Below are 16,590 nucleotides of genomic sequence, written 5' to 3'. Positions count from 1 at the left end.
GGTTGTTGTGAAGGTTGCCTTCATGAAGTATGTAAAGCATTTAGAACAGCACCTGGCACGTGTTTGTTAGATCAACCCCCTAGGTATTCTGTACTTAGTTTTTCACCCCTTACCCCATTAAATACCTATAACCACGCTACAGAGTAGATAGTATCACCCTGTTTTCCAGGTGATGAAACCAGCTCGGAGAGGATATGACCAGCTCGGTCAGGATACGACCTGTCTGACCCAGGCCTGTGAGGCTCACATGGTCTGCACTGTGCTCCCCAACTGTAAATCCTCCTCAGAGCCACAAACTCAGCAAGGGTGCAGATGATTAAAGGGATACCAGATTTTCAGTTTCAGCCATTCATATATATATTAAAATTTAATTTATGAAGAAGAATTTATTTCTGTGGAAAAAAACCTATACTATTATGCCACTCAGATGAAATCATTTGGATTTTAAATTTGTAAAAAGTAGGTTCTAAGAGGTTGAATTTAGTATTTGTCTGTACTGATATACATAGACAAATGGTTTTGTATTAGATGGCAGAGGTATTTGTAATGGAATCGAAAGCTATAGTCTCCTTCGGAACAAAATTATAGTAGAAGGTGGTAATTTTTTAACTAATCATAATGTATTTGGTTTTTGAGAATAATAACATCTATTAAAGTATGCAGATAACTAAATTCTTAAGTTTTATGACTGAATTTGTAAGGACTAATGTTTAAAGACTTAGTTTTAACAATTTTATTTTCTTACCCCAACAGTTGGGTAACTTTAACTTTGTGAGAGTTTAGCAAAGACTTTCGTTGGTTATTTGTGAAAAATCCTGTGTAATATTTAGAAGTCCAGATGGTATCATGTTACTACCTTCCTGTATAATGAAAAAGCTATTATTTTCTGATACTTGATTGAAGTTTGTTTTAGAATTCTGATTAGGTAGGCAGTTGTGCCTTTTCAAGTTTGAACTTCAAGTGAACTTGAAAAGAACACTTAAAATAGTGTACTGGGGCTTCCCTGGTGGCGCAGTGGTTGGGAATCCGCCTGCCGATGCAGGGGACATGGGTTCGAGCCCTGGTCCGGGAGGATCCCACATGCCGCGGAGCAACTAAGCCCGTGCGCCACTACTGAGCCTGCGCTCTAGAGCCCACGAGCCACGGCTACTGAGCCCGCGTGCCACAGCTACTGAGGCCCGTGTGCCTAGACCCCGTGCTCTGCAGCAGGAGAGGCCACCGCAATGAGAAGCCCGCGCACCGCAACGAAGAGTAGCCCCTGCTTGCCACAACTGGAGAGGGCCCGTGCACATCAATGGAGACCCAACACAGCCAAAAATAAATAAATAAATAAATAAATAAATAAAATAGTGTACTGTATGAAGGAAATCTTGTAATTAAGACATCTGTTTCTGCCAAGCTCTCTTTCCGTGGGTAGAAGTGTTAGGAGAGATTTGGGGGATGATGAAGAATAGTACTTTTCTCTAAAGGACTCACATCTTGTGCATCTCTTCCATTGCTGTTTCATTTATCCACTTTTGCTTGCTGGAATGAATGTGCTAATTTATCATCAGTTATTTACGTGGGTATTTGTTGATTATTCTGTCTATTAAGATGGGTGGCGGGTATAGAAATGGAGAATGTGACTAAAGAGGCTAACTAGGAAAGATGAAATAAACTAGGAGGACCTAGAGAATAGAGTTTAATGGCCTGTGTGGAGGGGATGATGGTGGCTGAGCTGTGCTTTGAAGAAGCGTTAGTTTAGGGGCAGGTGAAAGAAGAAAGCACCTGTGGAGCACACAAGGCTGGAGTGAGTGTGCCGTATGTGGGACTCAGTTCATTTTATAAACATCTGCTGAGCACCTGCTGTGTTTCAGAAACTGTTGAATACAAAGATGAATACATTCCCCACCCTGTAGAAGTTCATAAACTAGTTTGGGAGACATCCAGCTATAATAATATGGAGTGATTTGTTGTACTACTGCTGATATCCTTGTCATATACCTGATGAGTTGCTTTTGTAGCGCATGGTATCACTTTAGTTACGTTTCAGCAAGAAACATGTAATTATGGAAGGGACTCAGAAATGTAATATATATATATATGTAAATATATAGAAAAACTTATGTTATCTAATACTGCATAACAAGTTACTCCAGAGTTTAGCAGCTTAAAACAACTGGCCTTTATCTCCCAGTTTTTGTCCATTGGGAATCTGGGTGCCACTTAGCTGGGTGCCTGTGGCTCAGGGTCTCTCACTAGGCTACCTGTAGGTGTTGACCAAGACTGCAGGCATCTCAAGGCTTGACTGGGGAGGATCTACTTCCAGACTCACTCGCCTGGCTCCTGGCCGGCCTCAGGGCCTCACTGGCTGCTGGCTGGAGACATTGGTTCCTTGCCACATCAGCCTTTCATGGGGCTGCTCACAACATGAAAGCTGTGACAGCTTGCTTTCCCTGGAAAGAGGGATCTAAGATACAGCGAGCGAGCAATGGCCCCACATGGAAGGCGTGTGCCCTTTGTATAACCTAAGTCGGAAGTGAAATCCCGTCCCTTCTGCTTTACTCTGTTTGTTAGAAGCTAGTCACGAAATGCAGCCCACACTCGAGCAGAATAACCTAAAGGTGTGTGCAGGAATAACGGGGGGCCATCCTAAAGGCTGTGTGCCCCAAACTTCTATAAGTGGTTAATATATATTGAGCAACCCTGAGTCTTTGGGGTAGAAGGAAGAAGAAGAACCAGGCAGGGAACTCTTCTGTTGGAAAAAAACGTATATAATTAACCTGAATCACAAATGTTCTTGCTAAAGAGCCGTAAACTTAGTTTTGATGTTAATATTTACTCTAGGAATAAATGGTAAAATGAGTTAATTCCACCCTCATTAAACTTTCTGTGGAAGTGATCTCATTTCTGGGAGTTGTTTTTATGCCTTTTTAAAGCAATGTATTCATAAATGAGAAAAAAGCTATTGTTTGTGGCATAGCAGAGAAGTTTACAAGGGTACCTCAATTTAAGTAGTAGGTAAGGTCCTTGAAGAATTGTGTGTTTTTAGTGGAATCATTTAGAATGAATTATAGGAACTCAGTCTTTTAAAGAACCTTGATGGAAATCTTTTATTATATTCTACTTTTACCATAGCTAGATTAATTGACTGTGTGTACGGTGTTGAAAGGTTGAATGGTAGAGAGAAAAGAAGCACGGTTTTGAAGACTGCGATTTGTGTCCAGGCTTCACAACCAATTAGAAGTGTGACCTTAGGCAATCCTGTTGACTTCCCTGAGCTCAAGTTTCCTGTCTGTAATATAGATAAATACATATGAAAGAAAATACTTTGACATGAAGAGTGATAGATTTTTTTTTTTTTTTGAAACTTACTAAAATCTTCATTTTCTTTCAGAAACAGTATAATTGTGTTCAAATGTCACACTGCTTCCCAATTTTCTGTCAGGATCCTAACCTAGAAAATGCTACTCGGTAATTCTTAAGTTCAGCATAATCATTTTACTCAGAAAAGACGAGAGTACCCTTGCTTATTTTACACTCAAGTATGTGACGTTGTACTTGGGGCCTATAGCAACATAGAGGCATGCCAAGTAGTTCTTCAGAAATAGTGAGGTAACATTTTTACTGAAGTAATTGCAATTTTACTGAAATTAGTACGATTTTCTGTTATGAAGATTTACTGGAATGTACTTGAGAGAAATACTTGGGACAGGGAAGTTTATTATATGCTTATATACATGTTATCCACTAGGAGGGAACAAAACTATGTCTTTCTGATGTGTCGAATAGGAGATAAAATTCTTATGGATTACTTTATAGATTATTTTCTTTAACTTATTTCAAGATTGTTCCCCTTCAATCTTGGATGAATGAAATGACTTTTACAAGTTGTTTAAATTCTTTAATCTTCAGGTTTCGCTCATAAAGTTCACTAATTATTTTGGGAATTTGGGCAGCTACTCTAATTAATGGTATATAGAGAGAATTGGGGGTTACAGATTACTTGAACCAAAGCACAATTAACTGTTAACTGTTTTCCTTTCTTCTTCTGTGATGAACCTATAGTAACAGTGCTAGCATAACCAACCTTGTGTTTTACATGACTTGCCATGGATAATCATGTCTACTATATAATGGTTTGCTATGACATGATTAATATGTAATAATAATAATTTTTATATAAAATATGGAACTTAATTCTGTGTTCCAGCACCAAGCTTTAATGGAGTCCTCCATGGCTGCTTTTAAAGCTTTCAAGTTGAAAGGGACTTGTGATGGTATTAGATTTATGCAAAGCAGAGATACTTCTGTTATCTTTCTTATTTTGCTTTTGAAATTAATATTGACTTATTTTAATATAACAATAATAGTTTGTAACCTTCATCAATGAAATTTTAGCTATGATTGAGCTAGAATAGAATACTTTGCTTAAATTAGTCTCTTGGTTTTGGGATGCATATTGATGAGTCTTAAGTCTCTGTTCTTGGAAAGACTGGTTGGGTAACTTTTCTTTTATCACAAGCCTCATTGTGTGTAATTTGGTGCCTCATTGAACAGAAGAGGATACATAGAAACTTTTTAAATGGTGTGAAATTATATACTCTTACTAAGTTTTGTTTCATAGCACTTCAGAATGGAGTTTTGGTTTTCACTTTGAACATTTAACTAGACCTGAATATTTTGCAAGGTTTTTTTGTTTTTGTTTTTTACAGGACAGGGAACAACTTACTGGTGAAACCTGTAGACACTGGAGAACTAAAGTCACAGACTACGAGTAACTGACTTAAATTACAGTTTTAAAGTATGGATATGTAGTAGACACATATTGGTGTTTAATAATCTTTCTGTATGAGGAGAAAAGGCACTTAGGCACACTGTTGTATTTTCCAGTGATGTCTGTCTCAGGTCTTCTAAGGATTTATGTTCAATCCTTATTAAGAGCAACAGTGCATTTTGTTACAGGTTTTAGAATCCTGTCAGTTATACCAAACAGATCTGTGTCTAAGTGATGATGATAACAACTGATATTAATTACATGTGTCCCATATGCCAGGCAGTGTGCTAAATACTTTATATGCATTATCTCACTTAATCTTTAGGGGATAATGGCAATTTACCAGTGAGGAAGCTAGAGCTTGGAGAGGTTAAGTAACTTACCCAAAGCAGAGCTGGGTTAGAATAGTTGGATTTATTGTCCCTTGGGTCCTGTTTTGCTTATAGCTAATATCTCTGAAAACCAAAAGTAAGATCATTTGTCTTTCTGGATGCAGATTCAACCTTCATCCTGCTCTTCCTGTTTCTGAAGGTACCCATTTAAGGTCACTGGGAAGTGCCAAGGAGTTCAAGGTGCTCTTCTCAAGGCACATGAGTAGCAAAATAGCAAAAGATCAGTGCCAAACTAGATAACCTTCTGTGTGTATGTGTGTGTGACATCATAATGTATTATATGACACAAAATCATTTGCATGAGTATATACTTTATGTTGCTATGTAATCTAGGAATTATTTGTCATCTCTCTTTTGCTCTTTTGTCCTTGTTTCAATCCATCTGCAGGTCCTGAAGGTTCTATCTCCAGGACACATCCCTAATTTATCCCTGTGTCTGCTTCCACTGTCGGAGACGTAGTGCAACACTGGTCTTCTTGACTGAACAAGAAGTTGCAGTAGGCTGATTTCGTCAGTGCCCACTATTGCCCACCTATAATCTCACAGGGTAGATAAAGTGGCCATAATGATCTTTTTTAAAGCCTAAAAAGAGATCACGTTGCTTTCCTGCCTAAACTGCTTTAAGAGCTTTTCATTGCAAATTAGAGAAAATCCAGCTTTATATGTCTATCCTTGCTTACTGTGCTTCAGGCATACTGGCCACTTGTATATTTTTAATATGTACCAAGTTCTTTCCATCTTGGGTTTTTGTACATGCTGTTTCCTCCACCTGGACTCCTCTGGTCATTGACCGTCTTGTAGTTGATTCCGTATCATTTAGTTCTCAGTTCAAATATCAGCATCTCCACGCAGCCTTCCTTGATGGATCTAGATACCACCCCCCACCCTAATACTCTCATTACTGTGTTTTATTTTCTTTATTCTCATCACTCTGAGTGTGATGTTACTGTAATTTATTGCTTACTTCTTACCTGTTTCTTCCCTACGTGAATGTGGACTTCTTGAGAGCAGGGCTTCTCCTATGCCTAGAAAAGCGTGCCTGGCACATAGCAGCACAATTAAAATTTTATTGAATGAATGAAAAATTTCATGTCACTTTAACATTATATTGTGAGTATTTCCCCACAGTCTTAAATATTCAGAAGAGAGGTGGTAAACTCTTGATCTACAGTCCAGATCTGGCCTAAAGGCGCATTTTATTTGGCTTATTAAACAGTAGTGGTGTTTGAGGTATAACTGCCATTCAGTCAAGTGCGCAGGCCTTAAGTGTACAGCTTCATCATGAATCATCCTGTTGCGTGTGCCTAAGTAGCCACCTCTCAGATCAAAGCGTAGGTGGTGCTCTGATCTCCCCCTTCCAGCCGTTCCCCCTTCCACTGGATAACTTGCATAGTTACTCTTTTTAATTAGCATCTAATATTTAAAAATTGGGAAATTTCACATAGAAATCCAGAATTTCAACATTTCTTAAAAAATGGAAAGATGTATCAGCACAGGAATTGTTTTCTCTTTTGGCCACAATTTATTGTGGCTGGGAAGCAGCTGTCCAAAATGTTGACATGTGTTCTCCAGTTTGCCTGCAGTCTTTACCTCTCCTCTTCCTATACCTGACCTTGAAATCAATTTCCAGTTGCTGTTTATAATTTCATTTGAATTTTTTTTTATGGTGGAGAAATAGTTACTACTTCCATTATCTCTGTAAAAAAGTAGAGGCATCGGGCTTCCCTGGTGGCGCAGTGGTTGAGAGTCCGCCTGCCGATGCAGGGGACACAGGTTCATGCCCTGGTTGGGGAAGATCCCACATGCCGCGAAGCGGCTGGGCCCGTGAGCCATGGCCGCTGAGCCTGCGCATCCGGAGCCTGTGCTCCGCAACAGGAGAGGCCACAGCGGTGGGAGGCCCACGTACCAGAAAAAAAAAGAAGTAGAGGCATCAGTGATAGACTAAAACGGTTATGTGTTACTTAGTCTACTTTATTCATATGCATTTCTTAACTTTTATGTATTTGTTAGGCACCCTAATTCTACGTGGCTGTGTTTAAAGTTTACACGTTATTTGAGCGTATAAATGTATTATTTATGTAACCAGTCTCCTACTGTGGAACATATATGTTATTTCTGGGTTTTGTTTTTTTTTTGGTATTGTAAAGAACAATATGTAGGTGAATCTTTGTGAAAATTGTTATTTTATTAGGATAAAATTTTAAAAGTGGAATCCCTGGATCAAAATATATTTTCATTATTAAGACTTTTGATACATATTGCCAGATTGCTTGGTAGTAGTATAAATTGATCTAATTTTTCTGGAGAGCAGTGTATGGGAGTATTCATTTCATTACGTCTATGCCAACACTAGGCATTGTAATTAGAAGTTTTGTTAGTATAGTTAGTAAAAACAACAAAAAATGGGAATGCTGGCCAAGAAATTTTTCATCTTTTCATCTACGTAAGTAGGAATTGTACTTTAAACGGTGTAGTTTGGAAATATTTATTACTTAGTACAATTCTGTACCTTATATTGTGAGTCAGATCATGTACCATGTACTTTGTGTATGAAGTAATGCGAATACCTTAGTATAACTCGAGAAGCCATTTACCTTGATTCTTGTACACACACACACAATTATTATTATTAAGCTCTACCATATTCTGTATGAGAGTACAGGAGAGTAAATAATGCAGAATCCATCTGTTTTGAAGTACATACAACTAATTCTTACATATTGGCTTTATATTTGCTTTCATATTTTTAATTAGATGCTGTTATTCTGTGATTTGTTTTCTAAGGAGATGCCTACATAGAAGAGTGACAGCAGCTGGGCTGAATGTTTCACTGCTGAACTGGTTCCTCAGGTATCCTGGCTCTGGCGATTGCTATGGGAGATTGGATGACTGTTACAGATCCAGGTCTGTCTTCAGGTAACTGAGTTTAGAATAGTTGTAAGCAAAAGCCTTAATTATAAAGGTTAGTTTTCAATGACACTGTAATTACCAAAAATATTGAAGATGTAACTAGAGAGAGATATAAATAGTTGTAAAATATATAATTTTCATCTTCAGTAAAATTATCACAGAGAGCTAAGTATTGTGCCTAATCAGTGGGGTTAAGTGCTTTGGCTGAATAGTTGATTACTTGAGGAGGAGACTTTTCTGCATTTGAAATAAATTCATTGGCTACTTCAGTACATTTCTCTGATTTATTCCTTTAATCACATAAACTTTGAGTGCATAGACAAGTGGGTTTTATCTATTAGTTTTATAAATCTAAAGTGTTGTAAATTAAGATAGTATATTGTAGCTTAACATGCCTTTTCTAAGAGCACCACTTTATTAGTTGTATCTTTTTGGAAAAAAATTATATAGTTTTCATACAAAAACCAGCTTTGTCCTAATTTGAAAAAACTTAAAAATATTTCTATAATTCAAAATCTTTGGTAATGGAGATTATGTTGTTAGCTTTGCATGCATTTTTACAAATTATTTACATAAATGCCTTTTACTGATTCTTTCAGAAAGCAAATATATCTCTCAATATACCTCAGAAACAAAGATGTCTCCATCAAGTTTATACTCACAGCAAGTGCTATGCTCTTCAATACCTTTATCAAAAAATGTGCACAGTTTTTTTAGTGCCTTCTGCACAGAAGAGAATATTGAACAAAGTATTTCATATCTTGATCAGGTAACATGTTTTGTTTTTGTAAGAAGCAATAAATAACATAAATCATGTTATATAATAGAACATATCAAAGGTATGAGAAAAACTTGTCAAGCACAAGTATGTTACATATTGGCCCGGGACTTATATTAGATTCGCAGAGAACCTTGGTGACCATCTAGTCTAGATACGCGAGGTAAACGTTTTGTCTGGATCAGGTTGGCTCCCCCATCACCCCAGGGGCTCCTCCACGGGGAGTCTTACCCTTATTTTACTGATGCAGAAACCTAAGTGCCTTCTCCAGATCACAGGTGATTGTAGAGCAGAGGCTAAAAGAGCCCAGTTCTCTTAATTCTTTGTCCTTTGGCATAGGTGCTACTTTCTTAACTATCTCAGGATAGTTTTCTTTCTCAGAAAAGATATCTGTCTTTTGTTTATTTATTAAGTTGTCCGGTAACCAACTTTTAGGAAAACATTTTCTCTCACTAGGAATTGACTACTTTCGGTTTTCCTTCATTATATGAAGAATCCAAAGGTAAAGAGACAAAGAGAGAATTAAATATAGTTGCTGTTTTAAATTGTATGAATGAGCTACTTGTACTTCAGCGGAAGAACCTTCTAGCTCAGGAAAATGTGGAAACACAGAATCTGAAACTGGGAAGCGATATGGACCATCTGCAGAACTGCTATGCAAAACTTAAGGTAGAAATTACATCTCAATCTGTATTTCATTGCCATTGTTATGTAGTTTGAAACTATAAATTTTCATTGGATTTATTTAGCAAACACATTTTAGGGTTTTTTTTTTTAAGTATTAGGATTTTTTAAACTGGAAAGTAAAACTGAATGTAATTTGTACAAATCAGTTGTGCTGCTTCCTAATACTGTCTATATCGAAGGCGATGATTTTATGAACTGTTTAGTGTCTTGATGAAACTGTAGAAAGTTAGATTAGGAAGTACTTATATCTGAGGAAAATAAAATAAGGATTCTCCCACTCTATCCAGTCTTGCTTAATAAAGTAGTTGCTTAACTTAAAATAGTCTTATTGTGAGAGATTGCATCAGTAAATTTCAAGAATATTCTTGAGGGCATCTATGCCCTCTAGGAAAAATCTTGAGTTTACTGCTTGCAAGGCAGAACCGGTGTCATGCTGTAGTCCCACCCTTTTTGACCTGAAGTGTTCTACTTTGCTTGGTCACCTGTCTTCTTCATACTTAGCTCCAAATCATTTTTGGCTCTTTCTCAGAGTGTGCTGTAGAAGTGTTAAAAAGTATTAAAAAAGAAATTATGAAAATGTTCAGTGGCAACATCACTGGAATAGGTAAAGAGTCTTTCAAGGGATCCACTTTGAAGGTCTTTTGTATATACATTAAAAATTGGTATTTAAATTAAATTTGATATTCAAATTTAGGTAAATTTTGTAACACTATAGTATCCAGCTTTATAGTACTTGTTTTAAATAAACATTTTGTGTGCTGCTAAACTTCAATTTTAGGTAACAAACCCTAGTTTATGTAACTTGTTTTTACTAATCTTTTAAGGATTCAGTTGCTCTGAATCCTATGTTAATTTTAGTCAAAATTGCATATGAATGTTTTAGGAACAACTGGAAACCTCCAGGAGAGAAATGATTGGTCTTCAGGAAAGAGACAGACAGTTACAATGCAAGAACAGGAATTTGCATCAGCTACTGAAAAATGAGAAAGATGAGGTGAGTTGTCAGTTATTGCAGATAAAGTTTAAGTGAATTTTTTTTGGAATTTGAGGTGACCAACAATGGTCATGACTTTAAAACAAGATAGAACCATTTGTTCACCCTGTGTCACACTGGTCTGGAGGAACTGTGCATATAGTGTTGTATCGCATTTAACCGAGAGGCCAGGAGCCCTCCCCACCACCCTCTCCCCCAAGTGCATCCATTTGCCCTAGTAGGTTAGTCCAGAGCTCGTGACATCCCAGTGTCCTATACCATCTGTCGTGGACTCACATGCACTGTTAACTTTTTGTCAGACACAAGGGCGCTTTAAATGCAGATCTTTTATTCTCTGCTATACCTTTACTTATATCTGGAATGCCTCTTCTTGCACTGTCTTAAATGTCAACACTGTTCATCCAATCAGGCAATTACTTGACTAAATGGATACTCAACTTACTGTTTAAAAAAAGCAATTCAAATTAAAAATCTCATTTTTAGGCTGAAGACATCATAATTCTAATCTCATTTTTGCTTTAGTGATTACTTAGTATTTGGACCTATAGAGTTAATGCATTTGAAATTATCTTTCAATTTATGTAAGAAGAACTCATTATGTTTTTATTGCTCTGCAGTTTGATTTCTGACCACGTGATAACTATAAAACCATAACATTTTCAGTGTTGTATATGTTGCTCACTATAGTTAAAGACTTTTAAGGGAGCGTATTTCTTTAAGGACCTTGTAGTGATTTAGACAGATTTGTTTTACCATATTTGATTATTTAGTAGTATATTTAGTAAGTGGGTAAGAAGTATCTTAACTAAACCACAAGGTTACTTATACTTTTCCTTGAGTTATTTCACAGAAAATTTTGACTTAATCTGTTGATTATACTTGAAATGGTTTGACTATAGTTCTTCCTCAGTGAGGATCAAGTTGAACATGATCATCTCTAGCAGAGATAAAGAATGTCGGTATAGAACTTCTTCCTTTCCAGGGCTGCCTGAGAAGTCTTAGTAGATATAAACATTGACCAGTAGTGCTTGGCATATAATGTGTACTCAGCAAATGTCTGAACTGGATTCTCTCTGCTGTTTGTCTCACTCTAATTTGAGAACTGTTTTTGATCAGAGAAAAATGAACCTGTTTATCTACTGCCACGTGTCATGACTAATTGGCCTTGTCACAGATTGATAAAGGATAAAGGGATTCAAGTCATTAGTAAAAGGAAGTCATTACAAATGATCAGATGAAATCTTGCTTCATATGAAGCTTTAATCACATTAATACTTCCATAAGAGTTTGTGGTTTCTAAATGATCAGAATCTGTATGTAGCGTGAAAGGTGTAGACGATAATTTAGAGAGTTAGCAGCTCTGGAAATTTCATAGTTAAAACATAAAAACTTTATGTGCTTCATTTAATGATATTTTAAAGAGTGATTCCCAGTGGTTACAGAGAAGGAGGAATAATCCTAGAATTCTTAAACTATTATATGAGGAGCTGAATTCTAGGACTTCTTTTCTCTATTGAATTTGTAAATTTTAACTGGGTTTACCAGTCCTAAAGGGATTTACTTAATAGAAAATGCTGTTTTTAGGTGCAGAAATTACAAAATATTATTGCAAGTCGAGCTACTCAATATAATCATGATATGAAGAGAAAAGAGCGTGAATATAATAAACTAAAGGAACGTCTACATCAACTTGTTATGAACAAGAAGGATAAAAAAATAGGTAAGGAGCAGCTGGCTAAGATAAAGCAAAGGGAATAAATAAGCTAGTATTACACTAAGAAATAAATGTACAGGGATTGAGCTCAATAATTCATGAAGTGTCCTTTTCATGCTTTATACAATTGATTTTAGATGGTATATATCTATGTAAACTAGAAATTGAGACAACTGGTTAGTTGAAAAATAGTAATTTTGCTTTGCTCCCTTAGTTGCGTATAAGAATTACATATATATTTGTTAACATGACAGATGTAGGATTAATCCACAGAGAAAAGCTAAGCCAGAGGACACTCTAACCTATCATAGCAAAGAACTGATTATATTAAAAATCAGGATCAGTTTCTGAGTACCAAAAGTGTGATTTTTGAGTTAACTTCATAAAATGGTTCATCAGGCCAAATCATTCATGTCAGTTTGAGTTCTTTTAAATTAGTTTAGCTGTGCATTTTTTTTTTTTTTTTTTTTTGCGGTACGTGGGCCTCTCACTGTTGTGGCCTCTCCCGTTGCGGAGCACAGGCTCCGGACGTGCAGGCTCAGTGGCCATGGCTCACAGGCCCAGCCACTCCGCGGTATGTGGGATCTTCCCGGACTGGGGCACGAATCCGTGTCCCCTGCATCGGCAGGCGGACTCTCAACCACTGCGCCACCAGGGAAGCCCTAGCTGTGCATTTTTGAAGTACAGCCGACTGTGAAAGTTTTGTTTGTTAAAGTATACTTTTTTTCTATTATTCTTTTGAAACTTAATTTATAACTTATTTCATTCAAGTTTGTGCATAATTTCAAGTAAATAGTGTAGATTAAAAAGTAGAACTACACTATTCAGCCATAGAAAAGAACGAAATAATGCCATTTGCAGCAACATGAATACAACTAGAGATTATCATACTAAGTGAAGTAAGTCAGAAGGAGAAAGACAAATACCATATGATATCACTGATATGTGGAATCTAAAATATGGCACAAATGAACCTATCTACAAAACAGAAACAGACTCACAGACATAAAGAACAGACTTATGGTTGCCATGGGGGAGGGGAGGAAGGAGGAGGGGTGGACTGGGAGTTTGGGGTTAATAGATGTAAACTATTACGTTTAGAATGGATAAACAACAAGGTCCTACTGTATGGCAAAGGGAACTATATCCGGTCTCCTGGGATAAACCATAGTGGGAAAGAATATAAATAAAGAATGTATATATGTGTAATAACTGAGTCATTTAGCTGTACAGTAGAAACTAGCACAACACTGTAAATTAACTGTAATTCAATAAAAATAAAATAGAACTACACACACACAAAAGTAGAGCTACACAGATAAATTTTTGCTGGCCTACCAAGATTCAGGGAACAGGAAATATGTGCATTGATTTATTGAAGAGTTGTTTCCAAGTGGGCTATAGGCTGTCATCTAACCTACATTATACATTATTCTGAACTTGGACTTGCATACAACAGCTGATGAGCAGATGTTTCAAGCTGTCACGTGGTGGGCTAAGCCTGTTACCAGCAAGCAGTTCAGTGTTCACTGTGTCACTGTCATTCTATACAGCAGTGCTGTTGCAGTTTTTTGAACATTTTATTTTATTGAAAAATTTAAGTGTGATAATTGCAGTTAAGACAAGGTTAGAAATCTAAGTATTCTGAGATTATAAATCTTAAACTTGGACACTTATTGGTTTTTAAGATTGGTTAACCTTGTGTTCATTCATAAAGGGAATAGCAAAATTAAGGAGCAGATGAAATGCTAGAAGTATAAAATGTAACAGTTAGAGAAGTTTATTAAATATTTAACCCTATAGCAGAGCCCTTATATTATGGTCGTATGGCTCTTTTCCTGGTCCAGACCCAACTGGAAGTGACAGTTCTGTAATGATTTTTATCAGCTCTAAAATTTTAATAACTTATTCTCATCTTTTTTCCTTCTTATGCCAACTGCTTTCATCTCTACCTGGGGCAGAAGAGACATTAATACTGTCAGGAGCCTTGTCTCCTTTGATGATGAGGATGATGGTGGTCATGATACAGGGCATGGCAAACTTTTTCTGTAGTGATCCAAATAGTAAATATTTTGAGGTCTGTGGGTTCTGTGGTCTTTTGTTACTCTGCCACTGTAGTGCAAAAGTAGCTATAGAAAAGAGATGAACAAATGGTGTGGCTATGTTCTAATAAAACGTTATTTACAAAATCAGGCAGCTGCCCACAGGCCATAGTTTACCAACCCTGATGATAAAATTAATAATAATTAAATGAACACTTATTAAGTGCTTACTGTGTTAAGTACTTTAACATTTCTTTCACTCTTCACAGCTCTTTGATAGATACTTTCATTATTCCCACCCGATTGATGAAGAAACAGGCTTAGCAGTTAAGTAACTTGCCAAGATCTCAGGCTTATGAGTGATGGAACTGGAACTTAAAATCTGGGCTGTTTGAGCCTAAATCCTAATTTGTATACCAGGTTGACTTACGTCCCTAATGCATATAGACCGTTAGGGTTTTAAGCACTTAAACTTGTATGGTAAGAATTGGTTTTGTTCTGTGTGTTCATGTTTGTAGCTATGGAAGTTTTAAATTACGTGGGGAGAGCTGATGGAAAAAGAGGCTCCTGGAGGACGGGTAAAACTGAAGCCAGGTAAGGCACGAATGAAACTGACACATTTAATCAGACTTCCCTTTCTATACTGCATTTTCATACTGACAGTTTCTTTCTCAGGAACGAAGATGAAATGTATAAAATTCTCTTGAATGATTATGAATATCGTCAGAAACAAATCCTAATGGAAAATGCTGAACTTAAGAAGGTTCTTCAGCAAATGAAAAAGGAAATGATTTCTCTTCTTTCTCCCCAAAAGCAGAAACCTAGAGAAAGAGCAGATGATAGTACAGGAACTGTAAGTGGCTCTTTCCTCTCTAATACAGTCTTCAGATTGCTGATTAGAACAATTAAAACAGTAGATAGGTATTCTGAATGGGGACGCTGTTGATATTTTGCGCAGGACACTCACTGCTGTGCTACCCCCAGTCACTCTGACAACCAAAAAAATGTCCCTGTAAGTTTCCAGACATGCCCTAGGAAATGATGGAGGTGATTTTCTGGGGACTTAATCTGTGCCAAGCACCATGAAAAGCACTTTATAAGCATTGTCTCATTTTAGTCTTATAATAATTGATGCTTTGGGTACTATGATTATCCGTATTTTATAGGTGAGGAAATTGAGGCACAAAAGCTATCTCAGTATCACGCATGACAGAACTAGGATTTGAATCCAAGTCTGTCTCACTCCAGAGCTCATGCTTTTAACCACTGTGCCAAATATCCTTTAAGTAACTTAAATGTTGAGTAACTTTAGCAGGCTCTACTTTTCAGAGAGTGAAACTTTTAACTTTGGGAACCAAAGAATCACTTAGTCCATAAATTTATTGAATGTTCATTATGTGTTCTAGTCCCTGGAGAGAAAAAGCTGAGAAGATTTTGACTGTTTCCTTTGCCTTAGTTCAGGCTGCTAAAGCAAAGTACCATAGACTGGTTGGCTTATAAACAAACAAAAATTTATTTCTCGCAATTCTGGAGGCTGGAAATCTAAAATCAGGGTGCCAGCAGGGTTGGTGTCTGTGAGGGTCCTTTTCATGGTTGGATTGCTGACTTCTTTCATCCTCACATGGTGGGAAAAGGTGAGAGAGCTCACTGGGGCCCCATTTATGAGGACTCCCACCCTCATGACCTAATCACTTCCCTAAGATCACCCACCTCCGAATGCCATCACATTGGAGGTTAGGATTTCAACATAAGAACTTTGAGGGCTTCCCTGGTGGCGCAGTGGTTGAGAGTCCGCCTGCTGATGCAGGGGACATGGGTTTGTGCCCCAGTCCGGGAAGATCCCACATGCTGCGGAGCGGCTGGGCCCGTGAGCAAAGGCCGCTGAGCCTGCGCGTCCGGAGCCTGTGCTCCGCAACGGGAGAGGCCACAGCAGTGAGAGGCCCACGTACCGCAAAAAAAAAAAAAACAACAAAGAATTTTGAGAGAACACAAACATTCAGACCATTGTATCCCACAGGAACCTTTTCTGAGAGAGACAGGCATATCGAGAAGTAATTATTATACACATTAACAGCTATAATAGGGTGGTACAGTGTGTAAAATAAAACAATTATGGCAATCAAGAAAGGCATCACAGAGGAAGTCACATTTGAATTGGCCCTTAATAGGTGTTTTTTGAGGTAGAAGGCCTGGGGAAATCATTTGATGAGGGCATAACATGTAGAGGTCAGAAAAAGAAGTCACGTAATGGTGAAAATGTTTTTAAACTTAGTTTTTTACATATAAATTTAAATTCTGGATTCAAGCAAGTTCATAT

The 16,590-nt window shown here is 37.3% G+C and overlaps 1 protein-coding gene across 12 annotated transcripts in view; it reads left to right on the top strand.

Moving 5' to 3' along the window:
* Nucleotides 1-16,590, top strand: part of SSX2IP (SSX family member 2 interacting protein) — a 40,651-nt gene that overhangs the window by 10,091 nt on the left and 13,970 nt on the right. For 5 of the 12 annotated variants that reach the window (XM_060084983.1, XM_060085019.1, XM_060084938.1 and 2 more), the window contains exons 2-8: nucleotides 7,933-8,064; nucleotides 8,658-8,827; nucleotides 9,293-9,505; nucleotides 10,407-10,517; nucleotides 12,102-12,237; nucleotides 14,792-14,867; nucleotides 14,937-15,126. In XM_060084983.1, the coding sequence (XP_059940966.1) occupies nucleotides 8,022-8,064; nucleotides 8,658-8,827; nucleotides 9,293-9,505; nucleotides 10,407-10,517; nucleotides 12,102-12,237; nucleotides 14,792-14,867; nucleotides 14,937-15,126 (939 nt within the window). In that variant the 5' untranslated portion in view covers nucleotides 7,933-8,021. Of the gene's footprint in view, nucleotides 1-4,694; nucleotides 4,757-5,552; nucleotides 5,696-7,932; nucleotides 8,065-8,657; nucleotides 8,828-9,292; nucleotides 9,506-10,406; nucleotides 10,518-12,101; nucleotides 12,238-14,791; nucleotides 14,868-14,936; nucleotides 15,127-16,590 lie in introns of those variants that run through there. The other 7 variants (XM_060085006.1, XM_060084991.1, XM_060084949.1 and 4 more) reach the window with 6 other exon arrangements.

This window comes from Mesoplodon densirostris, chromosome 2 (genome assembly GCF_025265405.1).
Source record: "Mesoplodon densirostris isolate mMesDen1 chromosome 2, mMesDen1 primary haplotype, whole genome shotgun sequence".
Classification (NCBI taxonomy): domain Eukaryota; kingdom Metazoa; phylum Chordata; class Mammalia; order Artiodactyla; family Ziphiidae; genus Mesoplodon; species Mesoplodon densirostris.
This window is presented reverse-complemented; position numbering and strand designations above follow the sequence as displayed.